Genomic DNA, 23,424 nt, shown 5'->3' with positions numbered 1-23,424 from the left:
GCTATCTCTTCCGAGCTACCCTCGGGGAGGTTTTAACTGCTGATCCCACTTTTCTGAGAACCGGTGGCGGACTCTGAGACCAGGTTCTCAGGCTTTGAGTGTCTTCCCCTGAAAAAAAAATGTCCATCAGAACATCTCATTTAAAAACTCTGTCATTCTCCCCTGCATGAGCAGCAAACTTGACAAGACTGGACAGGTGAAATAAAATGCCGGTTTAGCCTAAAGGAGGCAACCCCAACAGGATCCACCCAGCGGATTAAGAACTGAGACAAGAACGACCGGAGAATGTGATCAACCTCGGGGCGGCAGCTCAGAGTGTCAGGCCGTGGGACAAAGAGGAGGAGGAAGAAGAAAAGAACCGACAGATCAGCTTTCACTGCTCTTTGTTTTTCTACACTATAGCGAGCAAGACTGGGGCTTTCTCTTTTCTGTCTCCCACTGAGCCGGGAGGAGATGGAGGCCACCCTTTTTTTTTTGTTTCTGTGTGTGTGTGTGTGTGTGTGTGTGGGTGAGAGACCACAGTCGGACGATGCATGCGCCTTGCACCCATCCAGGTTACCATGCATCATGCCCCTCTGACACGCCATTAACCAGGACAAATCACAGGGCCCCAGGGGAGACAGGAGCTTCCTCCACACTGCCTGATTAAAAAGTAAGATATATGAGACATGCCCGTGGTGTCTGTGTCCGTGCTGGGCAGCTGACTGAGCAAGTGTACACAAGCGCAAACACAAGCGCAAACACCGTGTCGCCAGTTTGTGAGCTGCTCTCAACAATCATCTTAACAATCTTATTCCGTAGCTACAACGGTGCCTCAGCAATGTCTGTCATCCTGCTCCAAGAGGTGATCGCAATCTATAATTAAGAGGGAAACAACAACAAAAAAAATTGGCATCGCTCTACGTTGGGTCATGAGAAACAGGACAGATCAGGACAGCATAACGCTTGCTCCACTTCCAGATCACTCTGATCTAAAAAACAAGACTGAGTTCATTTCGCTGCTCATGTCATTCCTATTACGTTATAATAAAATTGAAGACAGCAGAGTGTGTTCCAGGTCATCTCAATCTGAAAAACTCTACAGGAAGGGAAAGAACTGAGTAGTAGTTACCTGCAGCACCGGGACAATTCCTTCAAGACTTTCTCTAACAGATGGTTTTAAAACTATTGGAAATGTAACAGACAGTTTAAATAGCTTCGTATTGGATTAGTCCCTTACTTATTGTAACTGCAGGAAATTTCATTTTAGTCCATCAATCATTTTAGGAACTTGGGTATTGTACCTCTAGTTTCACCAGGCAGTAACCTCTACAGCTCCTAGAGTGGCCATTAACTGTCAACTGCCGACTTTACAGCAGAAATTGTTTACGTCTCTATAGCAAGTTTTCCTCTTGATACCAAGTGGACGGTGAATTAAATTTCACATTACTCAGTCGTTTCAATTTGTATCTAAGTTATTTATCATTAAGAGTGACAGGTGTCTTTACAGGTAACTAGGTGTCTGAGCTTGAAAGCCATTCGTCCTCCACTTAATAATAATAAACTACAATCATTCCTAAGCACATATTTGCCAATTACCACTTAAGTCTCATTTAAAGTACTGCGGGACACAGACACTCAGTAGATTTACATACACGTGAAAAAAATTAATTACTGCCCTAATCCGACTTTAACTGGACAACTTAAGTGCAAGTAAACTAAAATTGGAGTTCTCCTTATCTGATTAAGACGCTCAGACAATGTAATTGGAAATTGATTTTCTCCAGCATGTATAGGTACACGCCTTAATCAGACTTTAACTGGACAACATAAGTGAGCATGTCCCACATACGCTGCGCTGGTGTATGACCCCAGAAAAAAAATATCCGAGAAAGCCAGTGGCAGAAGGAGGAGGTAAACAGAGCAAGTTGAAGAACCACCTGAGGGATAGCGCCATCTTATCTGCACCATAAGTAGCGCGCACATTACGTACGAGATTTAAAAAACCTGTACTATTATCCATCTTGTTGTTTAAAATGCCAGTCTGCTGCATTAGACCAGGGTTGTTTATTATATGACATAATAAGTCAACCGCAACGGGGGCCTTATTAACCCACTAAAAACACGCAAATCGCCACCTAGTGTGGAGGAGGGGGACATGTTCCTGTCAGTTATATGAGCAGCTATATGAGCTTGTCAGTCTGACTTGCTCTGTAAAAGTTTTTCAAGACTTTTTTGACTGTCGGGTTAATTTATGTTCCTACGTCCTGCTTCATTTTAAACAATGGTGACAGAAGACGTTTCGAACAAATGTTTGCATCTACGGACCTAAGTTGCACATGAGAGAATGACTAACTCTCTAAAAATAATGGGACTGCAGTCTGATTCATCACTTGTTTATACGGCTAATGGCCATCCACAACCCCTGCTGTGTACACAACAGGTACAGTGACCCAACTGAACAGAGGGGGGGCCCCCGAATTCATGTCAGAAAACCGAGGTCAGTGGCTTCCTGACTGGGGGGCCAAGCTGCCGTGGACAAGAGGCCGCCAGAACAGGGTCAAAGAGTGGGCAAAGGGCAAGAGAGAGAAACTCAATACCAATATAAAACTTCGCGTTTCAACAGGTGTACTGCGTGTGAACGTGTCAAATAAATATCACATTGGTCTAATAATTAATTAAGTAAACACCTGAACAGTGCTTCAAAGACACAATCAGAACTTTTAAAAGTAAAATAACATAAAATATACAGCTTCAGATTCATCTCCTGCTTTTATTTATTTTATTTTCCCGTTTAACAAAGATTTTAGTCATGGAGAAACTCTCTTTGAACCTTGAAAACACACTGATGAGAAGGGACATAACACAGCCAGAGGCTCTCTCTTCGTGTGTGACCACCGGCACTAGGGTGTGGGAGGAACACGGCTGACAGAACTTTATCCGTAAATGGCCCTTTTTTTTTTTTTTTTTTTTATTTCCAAGCACCCCACATATCTGTGGCTGAAACCACAGCTATGGCTCCAGTTTCCATCTTGAGGTAGGGCGGAGGAGAGTTCAGACTTCAGCTCAAAGGACCTGCCTGAGACGGCTCGAACACAGGCCACGGCTGCTGCACACTCAGGCGTCCTGCTGCAAACCCACAATGAGACGCATTATAGAGGGGCTGATAAGCTGAGAGCTGAGACCATGGGAAACTCTTCCCGGTTCTTTTCTGCTCCGCAAAAGTGAGCACGCCAACGGAAACGCAGACAGAGAGAAGGGTGACTGCATAATACGGCGCAGATATTCTGGGGTGTCCTCAGCAGCGAGGCTCTATTATACTTTCAAACAAAACGCGGGGGTAGGCTTCTTGACATTAAACTATAATCGATCCGACTCACACAACACAAAGGACATGAAGCCTCTGGTTGACATTTTATTGACCGTTTCTTTTTATAACACAGTAACTTTTTCCTCGGGGCAGCAGCGCGACATGGCAGTCGTTCCTCAGGGGGTGGTCTCTGCCTATTGATCAGGAGGCTCAAAGCTTGCTTCCCTCTGGGTCGTGAGGTCAAGACGGAAGAATGGAAAACGGGGGAGGAGGCAGGGAGGAGTCGAAAGATCAGTAAATTAAACTTCTGTTCATCTGTGTTGCGGGCGGCTGGGAAAGAGTTTACGACAGTGGGCGGAGGATAGGATTGTGTTGGACAGATGTGTGAAACTCTACACTTGATGCAAATTACATATTATGCCTCCAGTTTCCCAGCAGTAAAGGGACGTCGGCTTTTTTTTTTCTTTGTGACAGAAGAAATGAAAGTTTCTGCTTGTTCTGTTGATGCAATTTTGCAGCCTGTTCAGGCTCCATATGTTTTGCACGCAACACAATGTGCGATCGCATTTAAAATTACAGTTATACATAACTTGGGTTGTTGATTTCAAGAGCATTTCATGTGTGAGAACAGCTGCGTGCGTTTACTGCACTTATTACGCATATGGCTGGAATTATTTAAGAACGTTAATATTTTTAATAAAGCGAATCACCAACGTAATTCGGCTAGTCCTGGTCAGGTGCAGGAAATGTGACTCACTGTTTGATGAACACAGGCAAGGCTGGACTTGCCAAGCTCGATATAATTCATCATTCCTGCCGAACGTTTGGCTGTTTTGAATTGCATTATTTCGGGCGGGCTGGGACGGCCGCCAGCTGAAGGCAGCCAGAGTTAACGGCATACAGGCACAAGTGAGGGCTCAGGATCAGATAAAGCGAACGCAGTTGTTCTACTACAACTTGACCTTCTTCAAGCTTCTGGATAAGACTGTTCTTATCAGTTTGGGCTTGCTAATGTTCTGGGCGCTCCAATTAAGTCAAAATAGAACAGAATCTTGTTTCCATGTAGGCAAAAAGAAAGAACAGGAGTTTGCTGATTGTGTCTTGGTCACTGGTCATTATAAAAATGTATGTAACATGATAATTGCTAAAAATTTGCAGAGGATGCTAAAGCCTTCCCTTTAATGCAGCTTCCCTTTAATAATGAATCCTTCTCCCCCACAAAGATGTAGCGTAAACACCCAGATTACTGTAATAGTTCTTATAGATTTTACATTACCCACTTTAACCAACAGCCAGAGGATTATGTAGCTGTCTGCAGGCGAACAAACACTAGAATTATAAAAGATTGTGTGACTTTAGCCTAATGCTGGCTCCATTTTCTACTGTTACCAGACATTCAAACCCAAAGCTCCACAAAATCATAATACAGACAGAGGCAGGGACGCTGGAAAGCACACGTCAATAGAAACTCAATAGTCTAATTAACATGTTTCACGTCTGACTCTATAATCAGAGCATTAAGACCGAGAGCAACGAAGTCCCCGCCCACACAGGAAGTGAACGCGATTCATCGCTGCCCATTAACTTTGTGTCACGTGAAGGTGTCTCCTCATCAGAACTGGGAAAAAAAAGTCTAAAGTCTGCAGTGTTTTGGGATTCACGATGAACAAACCCAACAAGTAAATCATATATGCTGCCGGACTGAAAACTGTAAAAGGAAAGTGAATAACAACAATAAGACACAAGGGATTAGCAAGAAGAGCGGGAAAACTTAGAGATCCCGTCAGTCAGTATGTCTATATGTGCACCGATCTGGCGTAACATTACGACCACCTTCCTAATATTGTGTAGGTCTTCCTTGTGCCTCCAGAAAACAGAAAACAGACATGGGCCTTAAGAAGATGTCCTGTGGTGGTGAGCCTCTGTGGATCATCCCACAGATACTTGATCAGTTTGGGATCTAGTGAATTTGGAGACCAGGTCAACACCTTGTGCTGTTCCTAAACCGTTTTGTGTGTGTGTGAGTGTCAGGCTGCCTGGTCTGGTCAAGGTGACTTTCCTTCCTCGTCCAGAGTGCATGGTTTTGTGATGCATTAAGCTTTGTCACAATATCAGAAGTCAGCTTGACAATTTACTTTTTTGCATCTAATCGCACTTAAGCTTACTGCAAAGCACGGCCTGGTAGCCCAAACCGACACACCCACATATTGAAAGCTGATGTAACCAGAAGCAGCCTCATACATGGTGCCCAGCGAGGCTTTTTCAGTAGGAGTTGATGAGTGGAATAAACCCCAGCAAAATTCAGCTTCAGTATCCAAACGCTTGACAATGACTACCTGAGCCGCAGCCTTTCATGAGACTGCCGTGGTCAGTCAAACCTGCGACACAGGAAAGAAAAGAAGAAACCGTAGCGGCAGATTTCACATTGTTCAAGCGTACACAGGAAACAAGAACCAGCGAGAGACTCCACTTCTAGTGTGTTTGCCTTCTTCTTAAAAAGCTTTCACCACCGCTAACCACATAAACGGCTTACATCCGGCAGATGAATCGGCTGAAGTCACACAGACGCAGATTAAAACAAGTCAGCCAAGTCAGAGCTTATGACCTCCGCCTTCACTTACTCCTGCATTGACCTCATACAGCTCGCGCTCCCATCCCCCAGTCTCCTTCTCCCTAATCCAGCCCTACTGGGTGGCGGGCAGCGGCACGGCCTGATGGTCAAACTGTGTCTGTCTGCCTTTCTGCCAGTCCATCTGCTGGTCCCCAGCAGTCCTTCAAAAGGAATTAAAGTTGCCAGAAAGTGGCCCGAATTTTCTCCAAATCCTCCTTTTTATTCCCTTCTTTTGTAATTCCTTTAACTTTCTCCAAGCATGTTCCAATTGCATTTACACCATCTGCGCACTGCATCTCATCCAGCTCATTACCAACCGCTCACAGCGATTCTTCTTTATGCCCTCAACATCTCCGGCAGAGAGGGGAGAAAATTACCAGCAGAGCACGAGGCATGAGTGACACTCGGCTAAGAAGAAAAAGTTTCTTCTCAGTGTTTGCATGATTCATTCACGGTCTGAGGCGCCCCAGTCAGGGTCACGCCGCAGTGAGTTAGATTTGATCCTTTCTGGGAAGAAATTGAATAAACCAGTGTCGGCTACAATACACCAGGCCTCTTGTTTTGTCATTAAATGGCAGCGTGTTTGTTTGGTTTTGGTGATGCAGGGACACTGATAGAGGTTGGTAGGGGTTGGGGGTTGCGCTAATGTCCCGGTGGCCTTTGTGGCTACAAAGAAAAACACAGCAGGGAATGTGAAGCCTTGCTTGCGCTCAGCAGAGTTTATTAAAACTTGCAAAAAAAAAAAAAAAGGGGGTGAGTGGCCACAGATGGTGCCGTCAATAACAATTCACCCAGCCATGCAAACGCATGCTCATGCACAAACGCCACACCCGGTGCCATACCACTGCGTGGAAACAGACTACAAACACACACAGTTATAAAATGAGAGGCAGTAAAAGCAGATGGTGAGCGCGTGAGATGTGCGATGCTGCGGAGAAGTGCTCCAGGAGGCGTTAGATTTCCATTAGTCTTTAAACTTCTAACCTCCTTTAACACCTCTGAGGCGCTGCCAAGACGAAGCGTCGCAGATCCACCAGTAACCACCGCCGCGGAGCATGAGCTACTGCTTGACTGCCGCAGAGGTCTTTAGCGAATTGATCCGGCGCCAAAAATGTCAATCTGTGCTCCACGAAATAGCTGTTTATGTTCATTAATTAGCCGAGGCCGGAAAGAGGAGGCGGAAAGGAAAGTAATAGGCGGTTTATACGTTTGCATTAAGCTGACGCGGAGTCTACAACGCAGACGTTCACAAAGCCTAGCGCTGTGAGTCTGATTGGTCCACCTGGTAGTAGCTTCCACTTTAGTGTTTCCAGCTGATTCTCCATCTCCGCCATTTTTGAACCAATTGCCGAAGACAAACAAAGAATTTGTAAGGTTAAATGAGGTTTGGAGACCCAATTTGTATGACTGTTGAAAGTGATGCAGGAAGTAGAAACAAAAATTAGTCAAAAAAGACACAGCGCCGACTAATGTTTGGGAGGCTTTGTTGCAGAGCGACCTAGACTGACGAGCCCAAAAGTATTAATACTCTCTAAAAGAGCCTTTAGGGTAAATGACTGTTCCTAATGAATGCAGGAGCAGGGAGGCGCCTCATCACATGACTGCAGCGTGGTGTTAACGGGATAAAAATCTGTCACAAAAAGGTCAAGTCATAGCGAGTGATGTTTTCAGATGCATTCACACCACTGATAATATTTACTAACCATGAAGGCAAAAGTGACATGAATATATTTACACAGGAGTCTGACAGCTGCTCTGATTTTCATTAACACATTTCCTCAGTGTAGATTTTTGACTTGGATCGACCCAGTATGGTGATTAATAAAAAGCATCAGTTCACTCAACCAATTTAGAGGCAATTGGTTCAAAGGTCTGGTTCACAAACATGCAGTTATTTTCTGTTTCTTCTTCTTATTTATATTTTTTTAATTCCTTCCCTTTTTGCACCATTCAGCTCGGTTGCACCAGCTGTCCAGCTATATATACTGTCTTGTGCCATGTCATGTTTTTACTTTTCTTTTTAGTCTACTTTGTATATACAGGTTATATTTTATATACATCTGCGATAGGCTGGCGACTTGTCCAGGGTGGACCCCGCCTCTCGCCCGATGCCAGCTGGGATAGGCTCCAGTAACCCCCACGACTCTAGTGCAGGATTAAGCGGTATGGAAGATGAGATGAGATTTTATATGCATTTTCAATCCTCTTTTTTATATCTCAACATTTGTACATTTTATGTTTGTATTTTTTTTGTATAGTTGCTGCATCGTAGGCCTTTGAGGAAGATCATTTCAATCCTGTATATGAGTTGCACATGTCAGAACTGACAATAAAGTTTGCTTTGACTTTACCTTGATTTATTTTAACATAAAAGTGCACGGTCATGATTTGAGGAGCATATTTCATACAGTTTGTTACTTGTTTAATGAATTACTTTTAAATAACAATCGGAACAGGATTTAAAACTTGGCCATTTTACGTTGCATTAAATTATTTTCCGAGTGGATTTTTTAAACTTCCATCTCCAAACTAACAGACTATTTTCTTGCTATAATAATCTAAAACGAGAAGTCAGCTTCAGCCGACCAGGATCCAACACCGGTGACATCTGGATTTGTTTCACCAAAACTCATAAAAGACAGATTTAAAGCAAAATTACAGTTTGGACTCCACATGATACGCAGATGCTGATGCAAAATATCTGCACTGGGTGATGTAGACCTATAGCTTTCATACGTACGTGTACATGTGCCATCCAATCGGACAGTGATAGATTCCACCATAAGTTGCGTAAATAAACCAATTGTATGTCCAACCACAAGAAAAATCCTATTCATTTAGAAGATAATCAAAACCATGCCGGCCGCCCGAGAGCAGTTTCCAGCCTTTAATCCCCTTTGCCTACCAACGCGCACCAACTACGCTCTTTGAGTATACATTGGGGCAGGGTCTGATTTCAAACAGCAGTGAAGGCAGGTCAAAGAGGGCAGCCTTTATAATGACCCAGGAGAGGACCCCCTGTCAGGGGCTCAAGGGGTCCTGCCATCTGAGTGGTGACCCCCAGGCCACAAACCACAAGCCGCAGCCTGACATCAAACCAACACTTCAGGCACGAGAAAACACAGCAGTGTTGCCCTGTTCCACCAGTCCACGGGAAACAGAGGCACACATGGAGCGCCAGTGTACCCACAACCTTCCCCTCGCTGCTTTAAATGACTCTAATTGACTGCAACTGATGCGCTCTATAAAGCACAAGCGAATTCCACCGTCCTAACCCAATCTCCTTAATGCTTTTGTTTTTCCAAAACAAGCGCAGTCTTCGTGTAGATGCCAATTCTTGGCAATTAGCAAAAATTAAATCCCCATGCTACGGCGCTTTTTCAATAAAAGGATAATTTCCTTGGATTGCCAAAAATGACATCCACTCCCATTTTATCTGTAGGAGGTAAAAAAAAAAAAAAAAAAAAAAAAAGAAAAGCTGTTGGAGGGTACTTAAGAAGTGGATGTCAGCCGAATGACGACCGAGGCCTGAGAGCAGTCCTGTCAGCCTTAGTAGGAATGCTTTCAAACGTTAAGCATAAACACGATATTAAATACCTCACATCTACTGGCTGGAATAGCAATCCTACTTGGCACGCAATCACGGCCATTAAAAAAACATAAAAAAAGACGATTCTCAAAAAAAAAGTAAACAGATAAAAATGAAATGTTGGTGTAAATATGAGTAGCTGCTGGATGAGCAGAGGAGACTGCAACAAAGCAAACGTCTCCTGTCAAAATCAGTGCAGGGAGGCTTGAGGCCTCAGATCAGTGCGGGTACGTAAGACGATGCCTTCCAGATATTTGTCTAAATAGTGTGCAAATTAGACAACTTTTTTTTCTTCTTTTTTTTTTTTGCTGGGAGCCGTGAGACGGAGAGAACGCCGACCAGAAGATCAAACATCAGCTCCAGCTGTTTTCCGGGCTGCTTGTTGTTCTCCTTCTCGAGTAATCAATGTCTGTTAACCAGGGTCTGCCTCCGGCTGTCACAGGTCCGCCGCAGATGTGATCCCACTCATTATCACTGCAAACTCATAACGGGATTTACAACTGCAAAATCCGGATCTGGTCTAAATGGGTTGCTTAATGCACGTTAATACGTGGCTAAGCATGCTAAGCATCATCATCCAGGTATAAATACTCATAATTTAATGAGCCCTTAAAGCCTGGCTGCCCAGTTTGGGGTGCTCAACTGCATGACTGTACAAAAACTGGTATTGGCAAGTACATACAAGGAAACAAGTAAAATAGATAGTTTGGTTCAATGCCACATGCATAAAGAATATTACTTATTGGTTTAGTGATAGTGTTTATTTTGCACATGCATGCTATATACACCCATATATAACTTAATGTGCTGCAAAGTTAACATTTTGGCCCATGTTACACTTGACATCGAGCACAAACACAAAGAGTTTCTGGAGAGACGATTGGTGGGTTAATATTAAGAGTAACTTGCAACATTTATCCTGAATACCTGCAAGTTATTTACAATGCAAACAGAACAAGTACAGTACCTTATGCAAACTACAAGGCGCTGTGTGTGATGCTAACTCTCCCATCAAAAAAAAAAAAACTACTCTCACACGCGTGTTTAAAAATGCACGACAAGCTTCATAACATAAGCCTTGGGACTGAATATTCAATAAAGCCATACACCTGCACGTTGATTTGCCGAGGAGGCTGCGGCCGTGCCTTCGAGCAACAGCTATTCTCAGCAGCATCAGGTTGCAGTTATTATCCCGCTGGGTTCTGCGTGACACGCAGGAAGCTTCGTCATGTCTTGTCCAGAATCCCGAATGACTGTGCATCACGCTCTATTAAAGGCATTCAGCCTTTAATAGAGCGTGATGGGGGAGAAGGAAAGGATCCTGGACAATCCTTATAAATAAGAGCTTGTGGTTCCTCAAGCAAGACTGGTGGCTTCTTCTCACCACCCCCCCACTCCCCCTTTTTTAAAACCCCACGACCTCCTCTAACCTCCCCTCTTATTCTCTGGATTTAAGGTTGGCTTTTAAGGTTGGCTACGGGGACGCTGTGAATAGGTGGTATTTCAGAACACTAACAGCACTAAGGAACAGAGCTGGGGTTGGCTGGGGGCCAAATCCCCATGGTTACCCTGGAGCAGCAACTACCTCTTTTCTTGTGGCGGTTCTGTCTGGGGATAGGCCACCTCTGCTCTGCATGCAAGGGGGACTCGAAGGAGGCGAGATAAGTTAGGGTGGCATCATTAGAGCCTCTAAATCACCTCCTCGGCAGCTCTACGCTTTTCAGTCGTGACACCGGGGTTTCGTGGCATTAAACAGGAAGACCCAGGGAGGGGAGTGCAAGCGGCCGGTTGTGTTTGAGTGCCCCTGAGCAACACGCCGAGCCTCAAAACGTTTGTAGCGTCTGAATATCTTCCCCTCTTCCAAATCTGGTGGGAGCAGTGCAGCGACGACAAAGTCTCACAGCGACTTTATAGTAACAGGTTGTTCAGCACATCAGCCAAACAACAACGCACGACTCAAAGCAGGAAAGCTAGAACATTTCTGCAGGCGGAGGCTGTAACACGACTGGTGGTAGATTAAAACTGATTATTTACATGCATGTGTGTGTGAGAGAGATCTCCCTCGGAGCAGTGAGCACTTTCAGGGGCTTTCTCATGCAAAGCTGCACAAAACATCCCCTGAACTCAAGCACCAGGCCTTTATTTTGCTAATTAACTTTATTCCCATAAATATCAACAATAGATCTGGGATTTCTTTTTATTTAAAACAAACAAATAAATAAATAAATAAAGAGTTATGTGAAGATTGGTTCCAATGGGAACAGGAGGTGATAATCAACTTTTTTGTTTGTTTGTGTTAATCCGACCACCAACCGGCTGTGACTCATACGCAGGTATGATGAACTAGCCTGGTCCCAATTTAATCTTTTACCCGGCGGCACATTTCCCAGAGAGCCCCCCCTCACCCTCACCCTCACCCCTCCTGCCTTCTTCTTACCTTTGACTTGGCTCTCGTACTCCGCGATGATTTCTTTATCCTTTTTAAACCTCGGCGTAGACATTTTCTATCTCCCCTTTCTGTAAACTTCTCGGGGGAGGAAAAAAAAAACTGTTTGTCAACAAGAAGGAGAGGGAGAGGGAGGGGGGTCCTACAGCAGCCGACGCATCCCACACAGGACGAGAAAAACGGACGGACGCGGAGGAGGTGGAGGAAGAAGAAGGAGGAGAAGGAAGACGCGCGACGCGAAAACGACTGCAACAGGATTCAACTGTGCGACAAGAAGACTTGGAGCCAAGGAGGGGGGAGACGTTTAGTACTTCATTGTTCCTCTTCCCTCTGGATAAGCGGCGGATACACGCAGCAGGGCCAATGCGCAATCCTGCTCCAGCCAATGAACCCCCCCCCAACCCCTCCGCACACCTCCTCTCCCAACTACTATCGGAGCAGTCGGCGCGGCGCAACAGCACCTACTGCTGCCGCCAGCACCGAACAAGAAGGAGAAGAAGAAGGAGCAAACTATCACGCAAGTTTCAGGGTCTCCGCGGGTTCTTGCAGAAGTGGTGCCAAAAAGCCGTAGAAGCGCTCGGAAGTCGACTCCGGTCGTTCCTCTTCTCTGATTTTTAGGATTTCCAGTTCGAGACCAGCGTAAAAATAAAAAAAGAAAAGAAACGCGCACGCTTTCACCCCCCCTGGCTCGCTCTCCCTCGACGGTTTCTTCTCTCCCCCCCTCCCCAGCTCCCAGCAGGCTCAGAGGCAGACAGACAGAGCAGGGGACGACTGCAGCACAACACACAGCAGCTGGAGAGGAGAGGGAGGGGAGAGAGGGGGGAGAGAGGGGAGGGAGGAAAGGGAGGGATCTGAACACGCAGCCAGTGGACACTAGTGGACCGACACCCCACATGATCCCAAATCTGAAGCCTTTTCCTCCTTTATTAGTCACCTCAAGCACTGACTACTTACACATCTTACTTACATAGTTTCCCTTAAGATTACTGCGATACATTCTACTGTACATTTGTTTTATATTCATAGACAGACAGATATACTTCATGGTGTGTGTACTTTATTATATCGCGAGAGAAATAGTTGTTTTACAGTATATACACAAAAAGTAAAAGTTTTGCTGTACTTTGTTTGCTTTCTCTATTTTATTTTACTAGATATAACTAATCCTAAGGGAAACTGATTTAATTTCCCTTAGGATGAGAGAGAGAGAGATGTATATCTGCAGTTTTCCCACTATGGGACAAACAAAGTATTTTTCTATTCTATAAACACTTTATTTATTATACTGCAAGAGAAATAGTTGTTTTACACTTGTGTGTGTGTGTGTGTGTGTGTGTGTGTGTGTGTGTGTGTGTGTGTGTGTGTGTATAAAAATCAATATATAAACCCAAAATCTGTTCTAAACTTTGGGCTCATCAGAGTCACCATCTATGGCTGATTGAACATGTGAACACATTCTTCTTTCAGAGTTCTTCCCAATTTTGTTGAAGATGTTACCACTTGTAGGGAGCTTTGCTTTCACTCTTCTCTTCTGTCCAGTTCATCTCAAACCAGCTCCATGGGGTTAAAGTCTAGAGACTGGGCCATGGTCCACTTCATGTTTTAAAGCTTTGCATCTAGTTTTTATCCTGAGGTAGTTCTGGTAGAGCTTGGACTAAAGTTTTGGGTCATTATCTTGATATAAGATGAAGTCCTGATCAATTATACCGGAGGATACTGAAGCTTGTGTAAAACCTTTGACTGGTAGTGTATACAAAAAAAGTTATATAAGTCAAAAATGTGGTACATGTTTTGACTTACACTATTTACATCTATTGTATTTTACTAGATATTACTATTCCCTACTCTCATATTATTATTATTATTATTATTTTTACTTGTGGTTCTTAAGAGTGTTTCTTTTATGTGCAACTAAGCTACTGTGAGTTTAATAGGAACATAGTAAGTGTGTGAACAGATAAACAAATAAACACACTGTTGTTGCGTTGAGCACAATGGTAATGTGACATTATTAGATTATAATCTTAACAGACTGCAACATTAAAACCACTGACAGGACGATTAAATAACACTGACCATCTTGTGACTTGTATGGATGTCACACACGTCCCCAGCAGGATGCAGCCTGACACAGACACACGCAACAAAAACAGTGTAGTGACCTCCACTGTTGTGGAGACACAGGCACAAGAGAGACCTACACAATATTAGGAAACAATATTAGTCATAATGTTATGCTTGATCATCGTACATTCATTTTGGAAACATGTTCTTTTATTGAAATATTCTGCAATCACAGTCCTGCATTAAACCCCCTTCATGACTGATTAGTTTATGTCAAAATGTATAATCACTTTGGAGGCTTTAGTTTGTGATACTGAGATAGTGAATTAAACACAAGTCTTTCTGTTATTAAGCCCAATGACTACACAACACGATGCAATTAAAAGACACTAAAAATCAAAGCCTGCAAAGTGAAAAGTAGAGTCAACAGCTCTTTGTTGTTTAAGTAAATGCTCAGTACCATAACCTTCATGAACAGGGCTGCGATGTTACATTCGTTATCACAAGTACCTAATTAACGGGATCTTCAGTTGAGTGTGCTGAGACAAATTCACATGCATGTAGGTCCCATAGCAGCTAAAGACTGAAGCCCGGAGATAAATACGGCCAGGAATCTTATATATCCTGCTTACGTCTTCATGCAAATATAATCCACAGCTAATACAGTTATGACCCTAATCGAACATACAAATATTTAATTAAGTTCTTTATTGGGCATTCAAAAAATACAGTAAAGACACATAACACTTTGTTACATTTACTCCGAGAGGGCAAATGCAACAGCAGTAGATAAAAACACAAAGTGTGCAATATGCAATATCCAAAATAGCAAACAAATCCAAGAAAATAAAATAAAATTAAATATGTACGATGGTGAGCAACAGGCGAAAACAGGTTCAGGTACTTAGTGCTCAAATATAAATGTATTTTATCGTGTAGTTATCATGCTTCATTCTGTGTCCATTTGCTTCTGTCTCAAGTAAAACTTTTCTCAACTTTTAAAAGCCAATGATTGAGGCCTCCAAACTTTATCTGGTCCACAGCGCCATCTGCAGGACCAACACAATCAGAACACAAATACATCCACTAATTTCTCTCAAGGACAACACTCATTTTATTTTATTGCACTTTCTAGAAAGAAAAAAAATCATGCAGCACAGCACTGAAATAAATAATTAGGTTAGTTAGGTTTTAACCAGAAAAGTAATACAAGCCGAACCAAATACAACCACGTGCAAGCAGCTCACAATACAAAATTGTTCTACTATTTTTCTAACAAGGCCTGAAAACAAATCATTTTGTTCTAGTTTTTAGTGTTTCCTAAAAGTAAAATTTTAGTAATGTACAAACAGAGATATAAAACCTAGTTAAAGTAAAATATGGGCTTTAAAATGTAAAGGCATCTTGTCCTTTTGATCTTTAAATGCCTGTACATTCCTCCATTGTAAACGTTACTGCCCAGCAATGGCAGCTCTACAATTTTACCTACACAGTAAATGGTTTTATAATAACCTGCACCAGAAAAAAGTACACTTAACGTCACCATGTTCACTATGCCAGTAGTACATCACATTTCTCCACAGACAACAAAATAAATTAGTGTTAAATGTTTCTCCCATCGACATTTAAAAGCGCTGCTGTCAGACGTTTTTGAAGAAATTCTCCTCGATGACCTCAGTGAACCTCTCCTTCATCTGCTGACGGAAGCTGGCGTACCACTCGAGCAGCCGCCTCCTCCTGTCGACCCTCTGCTCCTGGCTCATTCCCTTCTCCCTTTCCAGGATGGATGGCAGTTCCCTCCAGTCGCTGATGAAGACGAAGGGTGCTCCGGCGGCTTTGAGGAGACGTAGCGGGGAGCTGGGCCCTGCAGCACAGCTCCCGGGCGTTAGTACGTCTTCCACCACGGGCACCGAGCCATAAGAGCATGCCTCGTAGATGCGGTAACACTCGGTGTTGATCCCGACTGGGCAGAGTGTGAGCTCACTCTGGGCCAGAGCTGTTTGATACTGTCTCAGACTGTCAGCTGTCTCCTGAGGGAGCCACCTGAGGCAAGGAGGAAGAGGAGAACACTTAAGCCAACAGTTTAAGCCAACAGTTTAAGCCAACTGTTCCATTAAGAATTCATATATATCCCCCTTCAACCCCATTTAAAGTCTAAAGAATAAACTGAATTATAATTCTTCAAGCAGCCCAACAAGCAAATAACTAATATTTCCAGGGTCCCTTGACATTTTTGTTGTTTAAAATTAATGGTAGAGTGATATCAACATGGGCAATAGCCCATAAATCAAGATTAACATATTAAATGGGAGGCATTGTAAAGACTCTTACTTACCTCATACAGTAGTGAAAAAATAAAGAAATAATTAAAGGCACCACTTCTCTCACACAACCCACCGTCAAGTTCTGAATAAGAGTTCGGTTAAAAATGTTCATTAATTACCGTCATTAGTCCCTGATTATATTATTTATGAAATTAAATAAGTTATGGTCTTATTGAATGGATGCTGTGTACTGTGGTTTCGTAATCAATACGCAGTTTCTGAGTGCTTCAGCTGCCACTTCGCGAGAAATGAAAAAACCCATTGATCAACATGTCGATGTAGCAGCCTTTTAAAATGTATTACGTCGAGGTTTCCTCCCTTCATATTAATTGGATTAAATGCTTAGACCTCTGCGATACCTGATTTCAATGAATGCTGGTCCCTAAAACTCGATATAATCACTTATATTTCACTCCATAGAAGCTTAAATAAATTTATAATACATTCGCCACAGTAAGTGAGAGTTCCCTGATTACTGGAAACAACAAGAGCTTTTAATAACAAGTTTATATCACATAAGACACACTGAAAAGGTTTTAGAGACAAATGACACAGCCATTAAATCAACACCATGTACTGAATAAAGACTTACTTCTCCCTGGGAGCTGTGATGCATTCTTTATCCATGCCTGAGTGTTTCAGCACATGCATGAGCATTTCTCTGGAGGAATTTCTGTAAAGAGTTCCTAAGAAATTGCAGAGGTATGGCCGGTTGGAGGTAATCAATTGGGCATTAGGCCTGATCATAGGAAATTGTCTGTATCTGCGAAAAGACAAACAATACAGCAATATGTTAGGTAGTGAAATTTTTTTCACACAGTACTCACACACACACACACACAAGACTATTAAGAGACTACATACGTGGCAACACCAAGGGGCCACTGGAAGACATCCTTGTCGTTGACCCAGGGGCTGTCGTACACTACAAACAACAGGTCCACAAAGCCACCATTTCTCTTCAAATGTGGGCCGATCCATTCATTGCTGCAGTGCTCGTTGCCCAGCAGGACCACGGCCACGTGAGACACAGTGTGAGACTGAACCAAAGCTTGGACGTGCTCCAGCCACCGAGTGGAGTAAGAGACCTTCTGCTGCTCGCGACCATTGAGAACAAGAACCAGGCTGTTCATATCCAGAGGGACGTGACCCTGGACCACGGCGGGACCAGTGTAAAAACTAAAGACAGGGAGTTACAAGGAAAGGAAAGAAGAATGAGTCTGCTTTCTTCTGGCTATTCACAGAATTTTTGTATTTCATCGACTGTGAAGCATAGGCGTATATGTCATTGGGTCTCTCTAAGTGACCCATTACCTGAAATCAATCTTTCCCGACTGCAGTTCCCCCTCCCTCCACTGAGCCACCTTGTCAGTGGGGTTGAGGGGTCCTTCCAAAATATGTTCCCAAAGGTAAAGTCCTAAGGAGGAAAGAAGGGTTAAACCCAAACCCAAAGTGAATTCAAACTGATGCAGGACTATTAACATAAGGGTCACGGGAAGTATTTATTATTTGCCAGAAGTTTTAAATTGTGTGCAGTGTCATTCTTTTTTCTTCTTACATGTAACTCTTAGATGCTTTCTGTACAGCTGCTTCTTATATCATTAAAGAGAGGAAGGCTGTCCCAAAATAACCAAATGCTATAATAATTAATTTGTAAAAAAAAAAAACAACAACATTGTTTTAAGTTCTGAAACAACACTAATAATTACATTAGTTGGAGAGAATGAACACTTATGAATAGGACTGCCCTTTAGTCATGGCAGCACACACCTCTTCTGCAACCTCAATTAAATCTAATTATAAAATGACTTACCTATGGCGGCTTTCCCCCAGATTTGGACCTTGTATCTTTTGGGTTTGGTCTTATCAATTTTACCCATGTACTGTTTGAAAGCCTCTCGTTTTTTGTTAAGAGCTGAGTTGTACTCCACTTGCTCGTCCTCCCACGGATTCCATTCATCTGCAAAAAACGGAGCTGCACCATCTCGGACGCCACCTGCAAAACACAACACACTCGTCTTGTCTTTTCGTTTTGGAAACCATAAACATCGAAGAGAAAGCAGTTTCTGATTAACAAGTTATGTTTTGGTGCCTTTCCTGCAAGAAAAAGAAAACGATTTTATCTTAAATACAAATTACCCGATAGTGCCCCTGCCTCTTTCTTCACTACCCTGTGAACACGGGATATTACTTTGGTACTGAAGAAGACATTATATGCAGCATAGAGTGAAAATGCCACATATGCAAAAATAATTAGAAGGAATAATTTTCTTTTGGGTATTTTCATCTTTTCTTTTGTTTTTTTCCCTCTCAGGTTACCATTGTGTAGCCCGTCTCCATATTTTGTACGAGGACCCTTGTTTACATCACAAGGTCCCCTGGATACAGGTGACTCGGAGAAGTGCCTGTACTTAATTACGTTATTCAATATTTATATGTAGTATCTCATGTTTGTAATTAAATTGTTATTGGTATATTTTAAACTGTATTTAAATCCGAATCAGCACATCCATATATAACGAAGCGATTTATTTAGAAATGAAGTAACAAACAGGCGCTACTAAGTCTAAACTGACGTAACGCGGAACGTTGTAAGAGGCGGATCGTGTTTCTGGGTACGCAGAACAGAGCGGCGCACACAAGATTTGTACACGCAAGGTCGTGTCCCCAGCTGCGGGATTGAACTTACTATCTTCAAGCAAAGATGATGTCCCTAGCCTCTCGATCCGGGGCTCTTTCCCCTTACCTCACGGCAACAAAACAAACAATTAAAAGCCTGGTGGTCCCCGGAGCCAAGGAGCTGGTGCCCGCTGCAGGTAAGGCCTAACAACGGACGAGATACTCCGTAGCCGAAGCTACTACTTATCTTCGCTATATAATGACAAAAACCAAGTACCGACGTTTTACATATTAATTAACACGTCATTGCTGTGTAATATGTGAATCCGACAGTTCTTTAAATCCAGGTTACCATTTTTTCTGTAATAAATGTATTGCTAACTGAGGCTAACCGGAAGTAGCCCTGGTGTTGCAAGTGAAATCTGTGACCTGTCGAAGGGTAAGCCACGGTAAAGGCATAACAGTTTCACGAGATATTACAGGACAATAAGTCACCATAATAGCTTCACACTACGGTTAAATCTGGATATCCAAAATGAATACGTTGTTTTTAAACATTTCGTTTGCCCAATGGCGTAGTTGCCAAAGTCACTCACTGTTACAACATAAGTAACAAAACAAAAAATACAAATGTGCTTGCTAAAACATGTTTTTTTTCTTCCTGTTTTTCGAAAACTTTCAAATCTGAAACGTTTAAATATGATTTAAGCAATTATGCTATTAGGCTAATGTAAACATGAATCTAGTCTTTTTTTGTCTGGTCTGAAACTGCCTGTTTTTTGACTAGTTTGTCAGTTTATAAAACAAACAGTTTTTTAAGAAGCACTGTATGCAATTAAAAGCAATTTCTAAGATCACCTAACTCCATAAGAAGTAGATGTAACATTTATTAGATTTATTATCAAGTCTTGAATTTTAAAGCACAACATTGGGGAAAAACACAAATGTATTCATTAAACAATTGTGCAGTAACAGTAGGATAGTAAAGAGAGTTTATAAGAAGACTGCCTCCGACTGACTGAACAGCCAATGTGCATTAAATACGATATGTCTGAGAGGAGAGCCCAAGCAAGCAATGCTGCTTGTGAATGACAGATACTTGAGCAGGGTGGGTATGAAAAGTTGAAAAACTATTTTATTGGACGGAAAATTTTTGCAGGATTAGTCAAACTCTGAAATGTCATTTGTCATACCTCCACTTTTTTGTCTTTATTATTGTCACGCATGATGCAAAATTGTGTGGACATCAAATTTGTTTTCATGGAGAGTTTAAAATCTATATATACGTGTATTTTCAGCTCCTGGAGCAGTACGCCTTGCCCACACAGACATCAAGGTCCCCGACTTTTCAGACTACCGTCGTAGCGAGGTTCAGGACCCCAGACACTCCTCCCGGGAGAGCGGCGATGGCAGAAGGGCATTCTCCTACATGCTCACCGGAGCCGCCTCTGTGATCAGCGTCTACGCGGCCAAGACAGTGATCGTCCAGTTCGTCTCCACCATGAGCGCGTCAGCCGATGTCCTGGCCATGTCCAAAGTTGAGATCAAGTTGGGCGACATCCCAGAGGGCAAGAACGTCACCTTCAAGTGGAGAGGAAAGCCCCTGTTCGTCCGTCACCGCACAGATAAGGAGATCGCTACGGAGGAAGCTGTGAACCTCGGCGAGCTGCGAGACCCCCAGCACGACAAGGATAGGGTGGTCAACCCTAAATGGGTCATCGTTCTCGGCGTGTGCACCCACCTGGGTTGTGTGCCCATCGCTAATGCTGGAGACTACGGTGGTTACTACTGTCCTTGCCACGGCTCCCACTACGATGCTTCTGGAAGAATAAGAAGGGGACCTGCCCCACTCAATCTGGAGGTTCCCTATTATGAGTTTTTGGATGACGAAACCATTGTGGTGGGATAAACACTGCCAACCCCGTCTCTGTTCCTTTCTGTAAAATGAAATTTAGGTGGTTCTGTAAAAGTTGGCGGTGGCAGAAAATATGTATTCACTAATAAAGGGATATTCCCAACTTGATATTAAATTAATTAATCTCTTTCATTATTTTCGTCCGCTTGTCTCTGTTAAGCTGCATGTATTCAGTTCACCGCAGTTTGAGATGAATAAACTACTGCTACAGCTCCATTGAATTTCTATTGTTTCTCACTGCTTCAAGCATCGACTGTTTTGCCAGTAACAAGGCTAGGAAGAAAATTGTGAAAGGCAGAACTAAGACAACCGCAACAGGTGTATGAAACTAAAGACAAAAATGCTTCACGCAGGCTTTAAAAATAACCAGCAGTTTAGTGTTCCATCCAAGGCAATGACTTCAGAACGTTAAGAAAGGCATGTAAGTACATCACAGTTCTTAATGTTACTGAACTACATTTATAGTCATAAGGGGTTCATAGAAATGAAGTGGACATGAGCTAGAGCACAATCAACAAAACCAAACCACAAATTGCAGATGGACTTAAAGAGGAATCAACTACACTATGTAAACAGAACCAGTACCCAACGTTTTTTCTTTTATTGAAAGGGACCAATGTGATGTGCAGACAGTGGCAAAGGCATAATTATAATACAAAAAGGCTGCCCCTTCATAAATTTATATAAGATAAAATTGCAACTGCAGTTTAGCTTATTCAGTCTATGATCAGTGCTACTGTGTGTAAATGCACTTTCCACATCCGTTTAAACTGGCACATTTTAAGGGATAAGCTGTGCTGGCATTTACACTCTTAATAATACATGATTTCACATTTAATTATGAGTCAGACCCCCCCGCCCCCCGCTGATTTTCTTCTCAAATACTGCATCGTCCCGACCACGTAGGCCTCTGAGTCAGGTTATCCAGTCACTAATCCACGTAGTGCACCTCCGCCTGTAGCTCCTTGGTGACGTATGAAAGGAGAGCGGCCGTAAGCTGCTGCTTCAGGGCGGCGTTGCCCATCACTAGAGCAGATAGCTGAGCCACATCAGTCCACTGAACATTTCCCAGGACGGCCATGAGGTCACCATACAGCCTCTGCTGCTGCTGAGGGCTGAGCTCCATTATGATCTGAGGCAGGGGTTTGAATTGGCCACTGGTCAGCCAGCAGCCCAGAAGGCCCCCGACAGCGCCACCTATGAGGGAGGAGGAGGGTTTCAGACTTGTGAAAAGAAGCAACAACGGTAACTGGTTCATAATATACATAACGGTGTGTTTTACAACTATCAAGGAGCACAGGTGTCAAACACAGGACCCGTCAGAGAGTCTAATCTGGTCTGCAACATGTATTTGCAAAGTATGAAAATTATATAGGAGACTGCAATTTCAAAGAAAATAACTGCTATTTCTAATTTGTCCACTGTTCTAGTAAGGGAAGCACCCAAACGTATATATTCTATATAATGTTCAGTCATTGCACTATTCATTTTTGAAATACTCATCACCTGGTGTGTTTTTGTTTTCATTTATTTCTATGTTACTATTTTTTTTTAACTGCGTTTTATGTTGTTGTTGCCTGTTCTGTGTGCCCTTAAGTGCTTCATCCAAAACAGACCTAGGACTAAACAGCAGACAGCAATGTGCCCAAATTGCACTTATTTTTCTTATAGTTTATTAAATGTACACTTTCTCCTAATTTACTTGCTCTTCTTTGCTCTAAAACTAATGGAAAAAGTCTGGAGTTGTGGTTACATGTAGGTTATTATTCTGTTATGTTGCTGGTCCCCAAACTAAAACGAGTTTGACATCCCTGCTGTAGAGAATGGACATCAACATTAGGGGATCTACTTTTCCCTCACTCACCCACTGCAATGCCAAGAGGACCCCCAATCAAGCCTCCAGCAAAGGCCAGTCCCCCGGCTGCTGCTGCTCCCTTCCCCGAGCCTTTCACCGTGGTCTGAATTTGCTGATCGGCAGATAACTCACAGCACAGCTTCATAACATCATTAACGCGGTCACCCATGCTGTGGATCAGATACATGAATCTTAGACATGGCTGAAATGGTAAAATTCAATTGACAACAGTGAAAAAAAACAACAACAGAAAAACAATAGTAAAATGTGTTTTGCTCCAAAACAAATGTATAACACTGACATCCACAAAGAAATTCAAAAGACAAGGATTAACATTTTCCATATATTCATTATTGTTCTATGCAGTTTCTGTTGTCTGGCTTTAATCTACTGGTATTCCACAATATAACAGTGACATGGCCATGATTACATCAGAAAGTAACATAAAGCTGTCGGGCTGACATCATAACCCTTATCTATAAAACACTCACCCAGTGGGTGAGAGGTAAAGCCTGCTATAAAACAGTAGGAAAATATATTTACAAACCTTGCAGCGAATCAAATCCGTATTAACATTAACCGCTATTTATAATTATGCTGTTATAAATATATGTGGGCTCTTTTCAGCCCTCTACTCTCATGATTTCTGAGCTTCACCGCTGCCCGTAGCATGATTCTTGTCGTGATGCCTGATGGGAAAAAAAAAAATCCG

General features: G+C 42.8%; 4 protein-coding genes across 8 annotated transcripts in view; 1 reads left to right on the top strand and 3 right to left on the bottom strand.

Annotated features, from left to right (window-relative positions):
* The window catches only part of srgap1a (SLIT-ROBO Rho GTPase activating protein 1a), an 87,090-nt gene extending 74,391 nt beyond the window's left edge, over positions 1–12,699 (bottom strand). For 2 of the 5 annotated variants that reach the window (XM_047595700.1, XM_047595703.1), the window contains exon 1: positions 11,927–12,699. In XM_047595700.1, coding sequence (XP_047451656.1) covers positions 11,927–11,990 — 64 coding nt within the window. In that variant the 5' untranslated portion in view covers positions 11,991–12,699. The remainder of the gene's footprint in view (positions 1–11,926) is intronic. The other 3 variants (XM_047595702.1, XM_047595699.1, XM_047595701.1) reach the window with 3 other exon arrangements.
* A 1,993-nt stretch (positions 12,700–14,692) lies between these two features.
* Positions 14,693–18,690, bottom strand: rxylt1 (ribitol xylosyltransferase 1). The gene is made up of 6 exons (XM_047596187.1): positions 18,463–18,690; positions 18,137–18,319; positions 17,638–17,740; positions 17,188–17,502; positions 16,916–17,086; positions 14,693–16,042 (listed from the first exon to the last, which is right to left on the bottom strand). Exons 1-6 carry the CDS (start codon positions 18,608–18,610, stop codon positions 15,640–15,642), a joined length of 1,323 nt encoding a protein of 440 aa, XP_047452143.1. The 5' UTR covers positions 18,611–18,690; the 3' UTR covers positions 14,693–15,639.
* A 233-nt stretch (positions 18,691–18,923) lies between these two features.
* On the top strand, positions 18,924–21,078 carry LOC125014797 (cytochrome b-c1 complex subunit Rieske, mitochondrial). Its single transcript, XM_047596188.1, has 2 exons — positions 18,924–19,139; positions 20,241–21,078. Exons 1-2 carry the CDS (start codon positions 19,028–19,030, stop codon positions 20,849–20,851), a joined length of 723 nt encoding a protein of 240 aa, XP_047452144.1. The 5' UTR covers positions 18,924–19,027; the 3' UTR covers positions 20,852–21,078.
* Positions 21,079–21,426: 348 nt separating this feature from the next.
* Positions 21,427–23,399, bottom strand: zgc:112052 (protein C19orf12 homolog). Its single transcript, XM_047596630.1, has 3 exons — positions 23,260–23,399; positions 22,722–22,882; positions 21,427–22,054 (listed from the first exon to the last, which is right to left on the bottom strand). The coding sequence occupies exons 2-3, from the start codon at positions 22,879–22,881 to the stop codon at positions 21,789–21,791; spliced, it is 426 nt and encodes a 141-aa protein (XP_047452586.1). The 5' UTR covers position 22,882; positions 23,260–23,399; the 3' UTR covers positions 21,427–21,788.
* Positions 23,400–23,424: the final 25 nt, after the last annotated feature.

Source organism: Mugil cephalus, chromosome 10 (assembly GCF_022458985.1).
Source record: "Mugil cephalus isolate CIBA_MC_2020 chromosome 10, CIBA_Mcephalus_1.1, whole genome shotgun sequence".
Taxonomy (NCBI): domain Eukaryota; kingdom Metazoa; phylum Chordata; class Actinopteri; order Mugiliformes; family Mugilidae; genus Mugil; species Mugil cephalus.
The sequence above is the reverse complement of the archived record's forward strand: the minus strand, read 5'-3'. Positions and strand labels throughout refer to the sequence as shown.